Source organism: Sciurus carolinensis, chromosome 13 (assembly GCF_902686445.1).
Source record: "Sciurus carolinensis chromosome 13, mSciCar1.2, whole genome shotgun sequence".
NCBI lineage: Eukaryota > Metazoa > Chordata > Mammalia > Rodentia > Sciuridae > Sciurus > Sciurus carolinensis.
Window position 1 is genome coordinate 21,850,206 of NC_062225.1, and position 16,186 is coordinate 21,866,391.

At 36.0% G+C, this 16,186-nt stretch overlaps 2 protein-coding genes across 2 annotated transcripts in view; both read left to right on the top strand.

The window, feature by feature from the left end:
• Positions 1 to 14,339, top strand: part of Gmcl1 (germ cell-less 1, spermatogenesis associated) — a 46,103-nt gene extending 31,764 nt beyond the window's left edge. The window contains 4 exon segments of the mRNA XM_047522528.1: positions 537 to 682; positions 4,575 to 4,662; positions 12,157 to 12,372; positions 12,879 to 14,339. Of these exon segments, the coding sequence (XP_047378484.1) occupies positions 537 to 682; positions 4,575 to 4,662; positions 12,157 to 12,285 (363 nt within the window). The 3' untranslated portion in view covers positions 12,286 to 12,372; positions 12,879 to 14,339.
• Positions 1,520 to 2,753, top strand: LOC124963073 (triosephosphate isomerase-like). Its single transcript, XM_047522527.1, is given in 2 exon segments — positions 1,520 to 2,092; positions 2,095 to 2,753. Coding segments are annotated over 2 exon segments (747 nt in total). The 5' UTR covers positions 1,520 to 1,557; the 3' UTR covers positions 2,307 to 2,753.
• Positions 14,340 to 16,186: the final 1,847 nt, after the last annotated feature.

Genomic DNA, 16,186 nt, shown 5'->3' on the forward strand with positions numbered 1-16,186 from the left:
TGTTATAATTCAGGGTGCCCACCAAACCCTTGAAGCCCTAATTTTATTTTCCTATCCCGTAGTACCTTACTTCTCTTATTAACTATTAGCTGATAGAATAAACAAACTTAGAACCCTATGATGGTATTTAGAATAACCCAGTTGTGTGTCTGTTTGATTAATTGCTTAAGGTATTAGATATTTTAAAGTTAGGTGAATTTTATGGGTTTTTGCCTCCGTCTGGACTCACATTATATAAGCAACACTTACTTAGAATTGCAATGGAAGCCTGTTATTTATGATAGAATTGCAGTATGGAGAGCATAAAGAGACCCATAGTAGGAAAGCAGCTTAAGGAATTATGATCATAAAGGTTGCTTTTCTGACTAGGCATATTGTTCTCTGTGGAAACCCTTAAGGCTTTAACAAAAAAACAGGAGAACCATGAGGGAAATACTTGGAAAGAGGAGGAAAAAAAAAAAAAACAAACTTAGAACTTTTTATTTTTTACTTGCTAATGTGATTAACTGAAATAAATCTCTCTTTTGTCTCTTTAGTACTGCTGGCGGTGGACGGGTTTTAACTTCGGCTTTGACCTACTTGTAACTTACACCAATCGGTACATCATTTTCAAACGCAATACACTGAATCAGCCATGTAGCGGATCTGTCAGTTTACAACCTCGGAGGAGCATAGCATTTAGGTAGGATGCGATTTACCCATCCCGATCTCCTCACTAGAGAGGAAATATAAGAAATAAAACCTTGATGATTTTTACCAAGAAGAGAACTTCAGTAAGATACAGAATGTGTGAAAGTGTTAGGAACTGGTAAGACTTCATTTCTGTGAAATATATCATTAATAATCAAAATCAAAAGATCTAGTATATTAGAATGAATGGGCTGGAATATGATTGATAGAGGACCGATACTGAGTTTGAAGTTTTGTTGCTATAACTATAAATAAAATATCCAAACTAGAAGTATGGCAAGGTGCTTTTCTACCAACATGCCTTATATTATCCTTAACGTTCTACATGATTTGGTATATACAACTTTGCCTAACAGTTGAACTGGCTATCTTTTTCTAGAGAGTATGCTATAGGCTAACAAAGGGGGAAATGACTTAATGAACAGATTATTATCTTTTTAATTATTTATTTTGGTACTAGGGATTGAACCCAGGAGTACTTCACCTTTGAGCTTCATCCACAGACGATTTTATTTTTTATTTTGAGACAGGACCTCACAAGTTGCTGAGAATCTCACTAAACTGGAACTTGAACATGTCTATAATTCCAGCCTCCTGAGTTGCCCAGTGAGCAGATTGTTTTAAATCATATGTTTATACTTAGATCTAACCTCAAGGTGGATCATGTTTTTTTGGTAATAAGAGTTAAAACTGGGACCTGGAGAAGTAGCTCAGTGGTAGAGCACTTGGCTATCACAAGGACCTGGCCTCAGAAGAAAATACAGGGTAAAGTCTTTATAACATTTGATTAGGTAGTGGTTTCTTTGATAGGTTACCAAAAGAACAGGCAGGCTGATACTGGACCTTCAGTGTGTCGGCACCAGCACCATGGCGCCCTCCAGGAAGTTCTTCGTGGGGGGCAACTGGAAGATGAATGGGCGGAAGAAGTGCCTGGGGGAGCTCATCTGTACCCTGAATGCGCCCAAGGTGCCGGCCGATACCGAGGTCGTTTGTGCACCCCCCACTGCCTACATCAACTTTGCCAGGCAGAAGCTAGATCCCAAGATTGCTGTGGCTGCGCAGAACTGCTACAAAGTGACTAATGGGGCCTTCACTGGGGAGATCAGCCCTGGCATGATCAAAGACTGTGGAGCCACATGGGTAGTCCTGGGGCACTCGGAGAGGAGGCATGTCTTTGGGGAGTCAGATGAGCTGATTGGGCAGAAAGTGGCCCATGCCCTAGCAGAGGGACTCGGAGTAATCACCTGCATCGGAGAGAAGCTAGATGAGAGGGAAGCTGGCATCACAGAGAAGGTTGTTTTCGAGCAAACCAAGGTCATCGCAGATAACGTGAAGGACTGGAACAAGGTCGTCCTGGCCTATGAGCCTGTGTGGGCCATTGGTACTGGCAAGACTGCAACACCCCACAGGCCCAGGAAGTACATGAGAAACTTCGGGGATGGCTCAAGTCTAACGTTTCTGATGCAGTGGCTCAGAGCACTCGCATCATTTATGGAGGTTCTGTGACTGGAGCAACCTGCAAAGAGCTAGCAAGCCAGCCTGATGTGGATGGCTTCCTCGTGGGTGGTGCTTCCCTAAAGCCTGAATTTGTGGACATCATCAATGCCAAACAATAAGCGCCATCCATCTGTTCTTCCTGCTAAGCCAGGGATTAGGTAGTCCAGAAGCCAAGTAACTGCCCCCACCCTTCACATGCTTCTGATGTTGTCATCTGCCTCCTCTCATGGCCTAACGCACACTGTACCTTCCTTTACCGTTTACACCTTCCCCCTGTGATGGTTGGGACCAGGCCAATCCACCACTTACTATAATGGTTAAAACTAAACATGTCACCCAGGTAGCTTCTCAACTGAGAGGTGGAAGGAATGGAGCTTGCTCCATGGGTCCTCTCAGGCCCCAGTGAGGGCAGAAGAGAGAAACCATGTTCCTCTCCCTTCTCACACTGAGGCCAAGATCCTCCCCTCAGAGGCCAGGGATGTTCCTTCTCCTGTGGTGCCAACGCCTGTGTATGTTGTGTATGTAAGCTATCACACATGTAAGGGAAATAAAACACCTGGCACATCCTCTTAAAAAAAAAAAAAAAAAAAAAAAGAACAGGCAAAAAAAGAAAAATAGATAAGTTGGACCTCATCAAAACTGAGGACTTTCGTGCATCAAAATATACTATCAGCAGTGGAATGGGAGAAAACATTTGCAAACTATATATCTGATAGGAGTTAATCAGAATCCATAGAAAACAACTTCTAGATGTATAGATTTTTTAAAAAACTGAATTAAAAAATGAGCAAAGGCAGTGGTAGAGTGCTTGCCTAGCATGTATGAGACCCTGAGTTCAATACCCAGCACCACAAAAAAAAAAGAAAAAGAAAAAGAAAGGAAGGAAAAAGGAAAAAAAAGAGCAGACTTAGAGACATAATAAGCCTTGTAGGGCTGGGGTCGTAGTGCGGTGACAGAGCATTTGCCTAGCATGTGTGAGGCACTGGGTTCAATTCTCAGCACCACATATAAATAAATAAAATAAAGGTCCATTAACAACTAAACAATATTTTTTTAAAAAGGAATTTGTATAAAATTGTTCCAAAGTGATAAACAAGTGGCTAATAAGCTCATAGTGCTCAGTGAAAGTGAAATCAAAACCACAGTGAGATGCCACTTCACATCTAAGGATGGCTATTATTCAAAATAAGTGTTGACAAGGAAATAGAATAATTGGAATCCTGTGTACTGTGGATGTCGCTTAGTGGTAGAGTGCTTTCCTAGCACTTTTTGTGTGCAAAGCCCTGAGTTTTATCCCAAGCTCCCCTCCTTATCCCTGTATAAAAAAGGAAAGAAAATGTTATGATGCTTCAAAGAAATTAAACACAGAATTACTATATGATCCAAGCAGTTCCTTTTTTGTGTATATACCTAAAAGAATTGATGTTAGAGCCTTGAACAGATACTTGTATACTCATATTCATAGCAGCATTATTCGTAGTAGCCCAAGATTAGGAGCAATCCATGTGTTCATTGACAGATTATGGATAAAATGTGGTAACATACATACAACAAACATTATTCAGTCTTTAAAAGGAAGGAAATTCCAACACATGGCTAAACTTGAATGAACCTTAGAGACATAATAAGTGAAATAAGCATGTCACCAAAGGACAAATATTGAATGACCACTCATATGAAGTACTTTGAGTAGACAAATTCAGAGAGAAGGGGAATTTCATAAAAATAGAAGGGAGACTAGTAGAATAAAGGAAAGGGAGCAGGGGGAGGAAGGAGGAGAAGTAAAGAGGAAATTCTGGGAAATAATATTGACCAAATTATATTGTTATGTCATGTGCAAGTATGAATATGTAACAATCCCATAATTCTAATACACCAATAAGAAATATGGGGGGGTGGGACATAAAGTACTTTGACAAAAAAGAAAATTTATAGAGACAAAATAGACTAGTGGTTGCCAGGGCTGGGAAGGGGAAATAGGGAGTGTTTAATGGGTACAGAGTTTCAGCTGGAGAAGATGAAAATGTTCTGGAGATGGGTCACAGTGATAGTTGCAGAGCATTATCAATGTATAAAAATGATTTAAATGAACAATTTATATCATGTGTATTTTACTGTAATAAAATGTCATTTATACCCTCTGACCTCTCCCTCCCCAGAAAAAGATTTTTGAAAAGTCATTTTCAAATTATATTTCAGATATGTATACAGCATAGGTTTATAAATCCAAATGGGGTCAATTTATAGTCTGAAAAGACTTTGAAGCCTCTTATAAAATAAAAAACAGACTATGAAAGAGAAAAAAGTATTAAAGCAAGGGAGGGTTTCTTTAAATTAATCTATGTTAAAATATCTCATGTTTATTTTTCATTTTTTTTTAATCCCAGGTTACGTTTGGCTTCTTTTGATAGTAGTGGAAAATTAATATGCAGTAGAACTACTGGCTATCAAATACTTACACTTGAAAAGGATCAGGTATGTTTGAGTACTCTGAATGTTGTGTCATAATGTTTGTGTTTTGACTCTTCTTTTGAAAATTCTCAAGTAGAATTGACATTAAAATAATATTTGATTTAAAGATTGGTTTGAAAGTTTTTTTAAGGTTAAAGTACCGCATTCACTTCTGCATAACTTAGCTGATCCCACTACAGATTGAGCATCCTTAATCCAAAAAACCTGAATTTCAAGAAGCTCTGAAATCTGTACCTTTTTGAGTGCCACACATGGAAAATTCCATACCACAAGACTTGAATTCACAAAATTATTTAAAATATTATATAAAATTACCTTGAGTCTATGTGTATATGTTATATATGAAACATAAATGAATTTGTGTTTAGACTTGGTCTATCCCCAAGAGAACTCATTATGTATATTGCAGATTTTCTAAAATCTGAAACACTTCCTGGTCTCAGGATTTCAACTAAGGAATAGTCTACCTATAGAAGCATAACTGAGCCAACTAAAATAAAAGCAAAAAACACAATTTGACTTTAGGGGCATGGGAGGCTGATAATAGGGAAATGATTGTTTATCTTGAATATCTTCAAAATGTTGTGAACTTTAAGTGCTTGACCCACTGTGTACATAAGTGTATTTATTTGTACATTAATGGTAGACATCTTAAAGATAATCCAGTATGTCTCCATAACTCCTGAATATGAAAGTAACATTTTTCTCTAGCACACTAATTTTGTAAGATAACATATCTGTTATCTCAATGTAACATTCTCCAAATGAGTTCTAGATCCATGTGTTTTTTCATACATCACATGCATGTAGACGTTTCAAAATATTATGAGAAAGTCAACTATTTTCAGATGGTAAAATTACAGTGTTAAAATATTGAGGAAGTTTATTTCTATTAAAAACTAACCAGCCTGGTATGGTGGTACACACCTGTAGTCTCAGATATTTAGGAGGTCGAAACAGAAGGATTGCAAGTTGGTGGTCAGCTTGGGCAATTTAGTAAGAACCTGCCTCAAAATAAAAAAATAAAAAGGGCTGAGGATGTAGCTCACTAGCAGAGCACCTCTGGGTTCAATCCCCAGTACGAAAACAACAACAAAAACCTAATTAACATTGCGAAGGGTAAAACGTAAAGATTCACAGCCTGGATAGTTCACATAAATTCTGAGAAGATAGCAGTTTCCTCAGACCGAAGAGACCATAGTGGAACCCTCTTCGCATTACTAGGAACCTTAGAAGTAACCTCACATACCTTGGATGAGAATTTCTTGATGGCATTTGTACAGAAGGTTCTTCAGCCATTGTTGAAAATCTAGTGACAGAGATGTGGTAGGTAGCATATGAAAATGACCATTTCAAGGCAAATACATAAGGAGAGAGTTCAAAACTTTCTCCATTAGAATTCTCTGTTGGTCTTTTTGAAACCTCTGAAACTGAAAGGACAATGACTGCCCTTTACCTGGAACTTACGTCATAAATTAAAAATTATTTAAATAGATCATAGATAAATAGTAAGGACTCAAAGCAACCAGAAAATTAAAAAACATCAGAGCAAGATAGTAGTGTTTCAAATGTTGCTTATTTGTTCATTCAGTAGACATTTGTACTCCTTCTTTATACTAGGTTCTGTGCAGTTGTGAAGGAAATAAACAGGAGCCTGTGTTAATGTAGACTGGTATAAGTGAGACGATAGGATGAGCTCAGAGTAGCATGCAGCATTGACGGGGAAATCTTTAACCCATCTGAGTGGTCGAGGGTGGGTATGGTTATTAAAGGGCGAGAAAGAAGACTTCTGGAAAAGTTGAAAGGTGAATGGATACCTGAACCAAGCCTCAAACAAGCGAGAAGAAGAGCACACATGGAGTCATTCACAGAACTCAAAGAGGGTTGGAAGAGTTCAATACAAAGAGAGCCAGTACATGATGGACTACGGATAGAGTTTGGAAGGATTATAATTGGGGAGTTGTATATGTGTGTTTTAATAGATTATAGGTGCTCGTTGTAGGAAAAATAGAAAATACAAATAAGCAGAAATAAAAGTCATATGTACATCACTGCTGACATTGTTTTCTTGTATCTTTTTTTTTTTTTTTTTTTTTCAAAATTGACTCTATTAGACTTTTTGGTGGGCTGGGGGTGCTGGGGATTGAACCCAGGGCCTTGTGCATGTGAGGCAAGCACTGCACCAACTGTGCTATATCTCCAGCCCCATTAGCTATTTTATAACCTGCTTTTTTTTTATGGTGAAAAAAATATATATTTAGAATGAACTGGCTGGGACTCAGTTTAAATGATCCCAATTTTGTTAGCAACATCTTAGACATCAGAGTCAGGAGCCAGTCAAACATGCCTCCTTCTCTCCATCAGGTCTGAGCAGGCAGGTATTGACCTTGGCCATAGAGCTTCTTTATGCCCTGTTTGATCTGGTTCTTGCCAACCTTGACATCAACCATGAATAATATGTATTGTCTTTGTCTTCTACATAGCCTACATTCAGTATCAGGGGAATTTTTTTTTTTTATTCATAGCTTTTCTTACTAGTAAATATATAACTACAGTATCATTTTTATCAACTGCATGTTAGTTGTTTTGGCTATTCCTTAGTTTAAATAATTTCTCCTTATTGGATAAAGTTGTTGCTCTTTTTTCTTATTAAGAAATATACATGTGGGCCTGGGGTTGTGGCTCAGTGGTACAGCGCTTGCCTCGCATGTGTGAGGCACTGGGTTCAGTTCTCAGCACCACATATAAATAAATGAATAAAATAAAGGTCCATCAACAACTAAAAATATTTAAAGAAAAAAAAAAGAAATATAGATGTCTTTGCCAGGCACAGTGATGCATACCTTTAATCCCAGTGACTTGAGGACTGAGGCAGGAGGATCACAAGTTCAAGACCAGCCTCAACAATTTAGTGAGGACCTAAGCTACTTAGCAGGACCCTGTCTCAAAATAAAAAATAAAAAGGGTTAGGGATGTAGCTCAGTGGTAAAGCACCCCTGGGTTCAATTCCCAGAAAAAGAAAGAAGTACATATCTCTTTGTACATTTTCTGAAATTTTAAAGATAAATTTCAAGAAGTGGAATTCAGGGCTGGGGTTGTGGCTCACATGCCTTGCCTGGCATGTGTGAGATACTGGGTTCGATTCTCAGTAGCACATATAAATAAATAAAGACCCATCAACAAAACATTTTTTTAAAAAGTGGAATTCATGTCAAATGGTGCATACATACATTTTCTAATAGCCAAAATTGCACTCCAAAAATACTGTCCGTGTATACTTCCCTTAGCAACAGAGTATACCAGTATAGTGTATAATACTGTTTTCTAATCTTTTCCCTAATGTAGTAAATGAAAACAAATTATATTAGTTTTAATTTTTATTTCTTTGCTTGTTATTGGTATAGTTGTGTTTTGTATGTTTATTTGATATACCATCTTATGTAAGCTGACAGTTTATATTGCCCGTTTAATCTTTTGGTAAGGTGTTCATTTTTCATGTTAATTTAAAAAAAAATTTTTTTTATGTGGTGCTGAGGATGGAACCCAGTGCCTCACATGTGCTAGGTGAGTGCTCTACCGATGAGCCACAACCCCAACCCCTCATGCTAATTTTTTTTTTTTTTTTTTTTTTTGCGGTGCTGGGGATCAAACCCAGGGCCTTGTGCTTGCAAGGCAAGCACTCTACCAATTGAGCTATCTCCTCAGCCCACTCATGCTAATTTTTAACAGCTCATATAGTAAGTGAAGAATACCATTTGTGATAGGTTATAGTTTTTCATTTTTGTCATTTGTGTTTTCAGTCTTCAAATAATTAATCTTTTCCTTTAATGACTTCTTTTAGTGTGATCCTTAAGCCTCTTCATTCTTATTATGCCTATAAGGACATCTGTATTTTTTTTATACTCCTTTTCTGGTTTACTTTGGAGTATTTGATGATATCTCTGAAATGTATCAGGTGTATCAGTGAATTAAGCCACATCATATACTATATCCCTATAAACTTATTTTATTTTATTTTAGAACTGTTTAGTTTTAGAACTGTTTTATTGATTTCTTTATTATAAAGACAACATTGTTTTTGTTTTAATCAGGCTAAACTTAAAACACATTTTAATATCTCCTAATATCTCCTAATGCAAAACCACTTTCATTCATTCTTCTTTTTCCAAAAATCCCTGGAAGGCTGGGCATGGTGGCACACGCTTGTCATCCCAGCAACTTGGGAGGCTGAGGCAGGAGGATCACAAGTTCAAGGCTGGCTTCAACAACTTAAAGGGAGGTAGCTAGGTGGTAAAACACCCCAGGTTCAGTTCGAAGTATTAGAAAGCAAAAAAGAAACATAAATCTCTGAATTCTTTGTTTATGATTATTCTCCTGTATCAGGTGTAGAATCATTTTGTCAAGTTTCATTTGGGGATTTTGATTTCTATATATATATATAGAATAGTTTGTGGGAATTTGATATTATCCCTCTGGTATGATATTCTTTACATAAACTAAGATCATCCTTATATCTCTGTCTAGAATTTAGTTTTCACATGGTTCCTGTATACTTCCTGGAACTATAATGATAAGTATTTTATATTTCAGTTGTAATGCAAAATGAATCTTTTCTAATAATTTTTGATAACATGGGAAAGCTAGTGATTTTTGTAAATCTATTTTATAACTGTTTCACAAGCATGTTAACTAAATTTGCATTATAGAAGGTTCTCTCAGCAATATATAAGAAAGATCAGAGACATGATAATGGCAAAAATGATTATGTTGCTACAGTCCAGATAAATAGATAATAAGGAAGGTAGCAATGGAGATTAAGAAATGTTGACAAGTTCTAGAAATAAAGTGTGTTTGACACAATTTGGTGCTTAACTGTGTGTGGATGAGAAAAAGTTGTCAAAGATGGTTCCTGATTTTCTGACTTGGGCAACTTGATTTATAGTAGTGGTTTTTCCTGAACTTCGAATTATAAGAAGGAAAATGAATAGACATGTTGGTGATGGTAAAGAGAGACAATAAATTCAGTTTAGGGCACATTTAATTTGAGGACATCAAGGTGAAAATTTGATAGGGGTAGATATATGGGCCTGGAGTTTATAAATAATGCCTGGGCCAGAAAATAATGACTGGGAGAGATACCTAAAGGAATTATGAGGAGAATATAACAAGATGGATACCCAGGTAGGAACCACTGGTATTTAAGGTGTGGGCAAAAAAACTAACCTTGTGAGACATTCAAGAGCCAAGATGGGAAGTCAAAGCCAAGCTTCAAGATTGAAAGCATAGATTACCCAGAAAGGAAAGAATAGATAGCAGCCAGTAGTTGACTGTTTCAATTTGACTTGCTCTATAACTCCATGAAGACTTCACAGTTGCAAGTTGGATTTATGGATCCTAGAATTTAAACAGACAAGATATGGAGCAATAGAGATGTGGTATAGAATAGGTAGCATGAGACTCAGAGAAGCAGACATTTTAAATGTAGAAAAGAAGAAATAATCATGTGGACATAGAATTGGGAACCTAGGAAGATGTCTGCTGCTGTGATGCAATGGGCCCTGGAGCTTCCACTTCAACAGTGGAACAAGGAAAATGGCATGTAACTTTAAATGTGCTTCAATGCAGATGCAGATCTTCAGTGAGCCTGTAGGTGGAGTTAAAAGTTTGATAAAGCTGGAACTAGAATGATCTTGTTTGAGGATAGAGAATGGGGATGAATGTAACTTAATATTCAGAAATGGGTGTGCTCTTACAAGCTTCAAGTGATGTCCACATCGGCTTCCTCCTTTTCCTAGAGTTAGCCCTTTTGGCCTACCCCACCAACCCCAGCCTTACCTATACTCAAAATCCAGACTGCTGATCTTAGAACTGTTGCTTTGTCGTGGTTTAGAATCTTGGTTATTATCGTCAGTTATATGTACCATCAAAGCATTTGTCCTTCACCCAATTTATACAAATTTGACTAGGACAGGGTGACTTGAACATCTAAAGATCAACTGTGCTTTGACATCATTCCTCTCTGGTGACACTGTTAGCACAGTCAGCCTTGTTGGTGGCATCAATTTTGTTCACTGATTTTTTTTTTTTAACACTACTTTCCTTCTTTGAAAGGTACAGAGATTGTGTGTGTGTGTGTGTGTGTGTGTGTGTGTGTGTTTGGATAACATTTGTATTCCTTACCTTTATCTAAATATATCACAAAAGCTGTTTCAGTTAAGCCTACTAGGGTCACTCAATATTCTAGTTTTAGTTCATTTTCATTGCTTCAGTAAAAAATATAAACTGTAGATTAAATAGTGCTTAATGATATAGTCTCCAAAATGTGTAAAAGGAAGTGAAACTAGTGTACACTATTGTATGGAAGATACCTCAAGTATTAAAAAAGTAGGAATTCTCATTTCAGTGTTGCTTTTTTTTTTTTTTTTTTTTTTTTTGGTTGTAGATGGACATAGTATCTTTATTTGTTTATTTATTTATTTTTACGTGGTGCTGAGGATCAAATCCAGTGCCTCACACATGCTATCTTATCTGTTTAAATTCTAGGATCCATAAATCCAACTTGCTACACATGCTAAGAAAGCGCTCTACTACTGAGCCCCTCAGTGTTCCTTCTTTGCCAAATGTTGCTGCTAAAGCATATGTGAGGTTCAAAACAGATCTGTAACTTCAGTAATGGTTATATTATGGTTTTTGGGTATAGTATCAGCTCCCGTCTTTGGAGAGAGTTCATAGCATTCTCGTGTGTATTGATAAAATTGAACCTGAAAATGCTTTTACATGATAATGTTTTATGTGCCAAAGACAAGTAACTTGTTTGTCATTGGGACAGGGGGAATTTTAGAGGGAGCAGGAACCCTGCTTGATATGGTGATAATGACTTCTCCACCTGAAGCCAAGTAAGAGGCTTGGAGACCAAGTAAGGTTAGAGGATCTAATATAAAAGCTGACAATAAAGTATTAATGTAAAAATAGAACTTATTTTTATCAAAAACGAGGTGTACACTTGTCATGATTTACATAAGTTGGCTTCTTGTGTTTATTGCTGTTTTGAAAATAGCCGTGCTCGTATTCCTTTCAAAGTAAGTTCACTGTGTTTACCTATTTACCTGTTCACTGTGTCTCATAAAGTATGTGTGAACTTGACAAAAAAATTTGCAATAATGAAAATAACTACACCTGTTCAGTATTTAATATATAGTTACTTTACAAAACCTTCTATACATTGTCTCATTTGATCCCCAGTACAATCTTATAAGATGGGTTTTCCTCTTATCCCAATTTTACAGCAAGGAATCTGTAGTTGACAGGGTCACACATTTAGTAAGGCAGGAGTTTTTGAGATTTGAGTTGTGGCTCTTGGACTCCAGGCACAAACAAACTCTTAATTCCATGTTATCTCCTTTGGTTCACTCAATTCAGTAGCTCTGTTTTTAAATTAATTTTGCTTTTTAAATATTGCTATTTAGTTGTCATTAAACATACAAATCTGTCTTATAGGAACAAGTGGTGATGAACTTGGACAGCAGGCTTCTGATCTTCCCTTTATATATCTGCTGTAACTTCTTGTATATATCGCCAGAAAAAAGAACTGAAAACAATCGTCACCCAGAAAATCCAGAAAACTGAGGATCCTCATCAGTTGGAAACAGTAGCACTTTGAAAACTTTTTAGGCCAGCTTTAATTTAATGGCCCTACTGATATTCACATCTAAGGTGACTAATATTAACAAAGGCCTTATGAACTGTACAGATAATTCAGAAGATAGTTCTTACACTTGTTACATTTCTATGCATATATGAAAAAAGCATTTTAAAGCCAAGAAAACATCTCAAACCATGTATGTTATAAAGATGTCAGCTCATGCTTTTAAGTTAGCATTAGTAGAAAATTGCTGTAGGTAAATTTTACATTTCTTTGCAACAAAATATAGATTTAATTTTTAGCTTAAAATTTGATCCTGCCTAACATTATTTTGCTAAAAGAATGCTAAGGGAATAATTTGAACGGCCAATTACAAATGCTCTTTCAATTGGTGCCTTTAAAGCTGTCCTTCAATTTTTTCAACTACTCATTTTAATTCCCCCATTTAGTCTAATACCATTCCAATCTATACTTATTTTTAATCATTAAATTTTTTTTTCATGGTTTGGGGAGACTAAGCTGAGGAACTTTTTTAAAAACTTAAGTATTTTCATGCCTCTTTTTTTTCCTAATTTAGCTTCCCTGGGATTTCAGCAACAACAAAAGTCAGCTTTAGACCTTCAGATGAACTTGAATGAGGGAAAAAATCAGTTTGATTCTGAGAATATTCCTTTGCCTTACATGGTCTTATCTTTGACATTCTGTATACATTTATTATTAGGTTATGAATTATTTATGTACCAGATAATACAGTTTTAAACATTTTCATGTTCTCTGATCTTTAGAATTATTTATGTTCAGATTTTAGTTGGGAATCCTGTTTCATACTTAAGCTCAGGACTTTGTAACCTCTGAATTGAGTGCCTTTGAGTTATACATACTAATAAAAATTTCATAGTTAATGTACATAGGTTTGGAGGATCTAATATAAAAGCTGATAATAAAACATTAATGTAAAAATAGAACTTATTTTTGTCAAAAATGAGATATACACTTGTCATGATCTACATAAGTTGGCTTCTTGTGTTTATTGCTATTTTGAAAATAGCCATGCTCATTTTCCTTTCAAAGTAAGTACTTTTGTGGTTAATGTATATTTTTAGTATGTTTTTTAAAATGGGAATCATTTTTATGTATCTGTGCAAATAATAAATGCCCATTTGGAAAAAAGTTAATAAATAGCTCTTATTTAAAATGGACAAACAATTAAAACTAGGATTTTTGTTTTGTTTTGTTTTCTAGTCAGATTTTTTTACCCACTGCTTTTAAGTTTTAAAGTTATTAGTTTTTCTCAGTAGTGTGTTGATAGGTTCATAAATTGCTTTTGTCTTTTGAGAATTCATCCATTTGGTTGAAATAAAGGACGCTTTAAATGCCTCCTGCTCCACTTTTAGAACTGGCTATTTCAAGAAGACATACTTTTTAATTTTATATTTGGCTGTAATTATATCTTTCTCATGAGGTTTTTTTTTCTTTATCACTGCATAAGAGCTTCATTATCCTTTATACATTAAAAAACAATGCTAGACTTCAGTTGGATTATTTGAATAAACTTTTATGAATCTTGGAAGTAAAGATAACTAAACTGAGTATATTGACAAGGAAAATTAACTATTTCATTCACTTGTAAATATGAACTGGAGAAATTGGAATTATATCTGGTTCCTATTCATTGGTTCTTTCCAAGTTGCTTATGTCATCTATAGACAGTATAATTATTTCTTCCATCACAAGCAGTTTATGTTCTCATTTGAGAAATTGGTAATTGCAAGCTAGTTGAGAGTAAAGAATCTGCTTTTCTTTTCTTACCACTTACTATCTGCATAGCATTCTTTTCAATAGGAATATTTTCAATAAAGTGGTAGTACTATCAGCTGAAGTATCATATAAACTATTGTATATAAGCTTTTGTATTTGTCAGCTCTTGCTTCTACCAATATTTTTTTGGTTTGGTTTTTCACTGCTATGGCCAGAAAGCAGTATGTATCCATTGATAATTATTTTTGCTTGTTTATCAGTAAAGAAGAGATCTTTAAGAGAATATGTTCATGTTGAATTATTTAAGATATGAATGTACCCTTTTTTCCCTTTTTTTTTTCTTATAGATTTAGATTGAAATTTAGCAAGATAGGCAAAATTAAGTGCAAAACAGTGAGTCACCAACTTTTTTTTAACCAAGTGTTTAGCAGCTACTTTTTAATCTCATTCCAAGTCATTCAATAGGATTAACTTCACAGTAAACAATTTTCACCATCAAATGCAAAAGTAAGGCTAGTAGGCCATTAAAACTTAGTTAAAAATATTTAAAAATTAAATTGACTCTTTCAGGCTGGGGATATAGCTCAGTTGGTAGAGTGCCTGCCTCGCAAGCACGAGGCCCTGGGTTCAATCCCCAGCACCGTAAAAAAAAAAAAAAAAAAAAAAAAATTAAATTGACTCCCTAGCCACACTGGAAGAGTTTAGTAGCCACTTGTAGCTGGCAGCTGCCATATTGGACAAAGGAGATAGTTACAGAGTATTCCCATAATTTTGCAGAAAGTTCTGATAGTTGGTTTTAGAATATATCGGACTAGTAGCGATGAAACTGTTTAAAGTTACATTACCTTAAAAATGAACCCATGTAAAGAACAGAAAAAATCAATAGAGCCAGAGGTGCAAATGATAAGCATAGATGACTTATCAGTCACCTGAAAGAAAATGTTGGCATATTGTGGGCTTAAGCACTTGACTGGATCGAAAAGGGAGGAAAAAGCTGGGTAGAGTGCTTGCCTAGCATTAATGAATCCCTGGGTTCAGTGATCTCCCTGTACCACACACACACACACACACAAAATAAACAGGAATATTGTGGCACAGCCAGGTGGACACTGTGGTACATGCCTATAATCCCAGCAACTCAGGAAGCTGAGGTAGGATTGCAGGTTCAAGGTCAACCTGGGCAACTTAGACTCTATCTCAAAAAAGGACTGGGGAGAGATATGTCTCAGTGGTAGAATGACCCTGGGAATAACAAAAAAAGCACATTACAATTCTCCCAACCAGAGAGTTTTTAATTCTTATCAAACTACAGGGGTGCAAAAAACAAACAGCCTCAAACACCATCAGTCAATTGTTACTTAATGATCAGACTTTACATGTAATAGGGAAGCAGTGTTTGCTGGCTCAACAGCATGCTTCCTGGTGATTAATATGAAATAGGACTAGCAAAGTTAAAATAACTACTTGGGTTAAAATTAAATTCCCCAGGCCAATTAAATGCTGTTTTTGTTTGTTTCTTTTTTCTTTTTCTTTCTTCCTTTTTTTTTTTTTTTTTTGTACAAAGTGATGGGGATCAACTCAGGGTCTCCTGCATGCTAGTCAAGCACTCTACTGCTGAGCTGTGGCCACAGCCCAAGGTGTATGTTTTTGGTTCTTTTAACCTAACATTTAAAATTGACCATTTTAGTTCTTTAAAAACAACCTTCTCTTGAACTTCTGTAATATCACACTTGATTTCTATTTCTCTGACCATTCCTTAGTTTCCTTTTGGGGTGTCTTCTCTGGCTGTCTCTAGACCCTCTCCTGAGTCTGCAGTGGGAGGTTTCACATACCCTCATGGCTTCATAGGAACATCTGTATTCTAATGATTCCTTTTTCTATAGTTCAGCCTAGATCTCTCTTCCAAGTTTCAGATATACAGCTAGTTGGACTCTATTCATGGGTGGTGTGATTTAGCATCTCAAATTAGCATGTCCAGCATGAACATACTGCTTTCCCAGATTTTGTCTCATATGCCTCATTTCTAGAAATACTACACAGTTGTGCATGCCAGAAATGTAGATGCCATTCTTAAATTTTCTGACTCCCTCATGTGCTGCATCCGTGATCAAGTTCTTTCATTTCTAC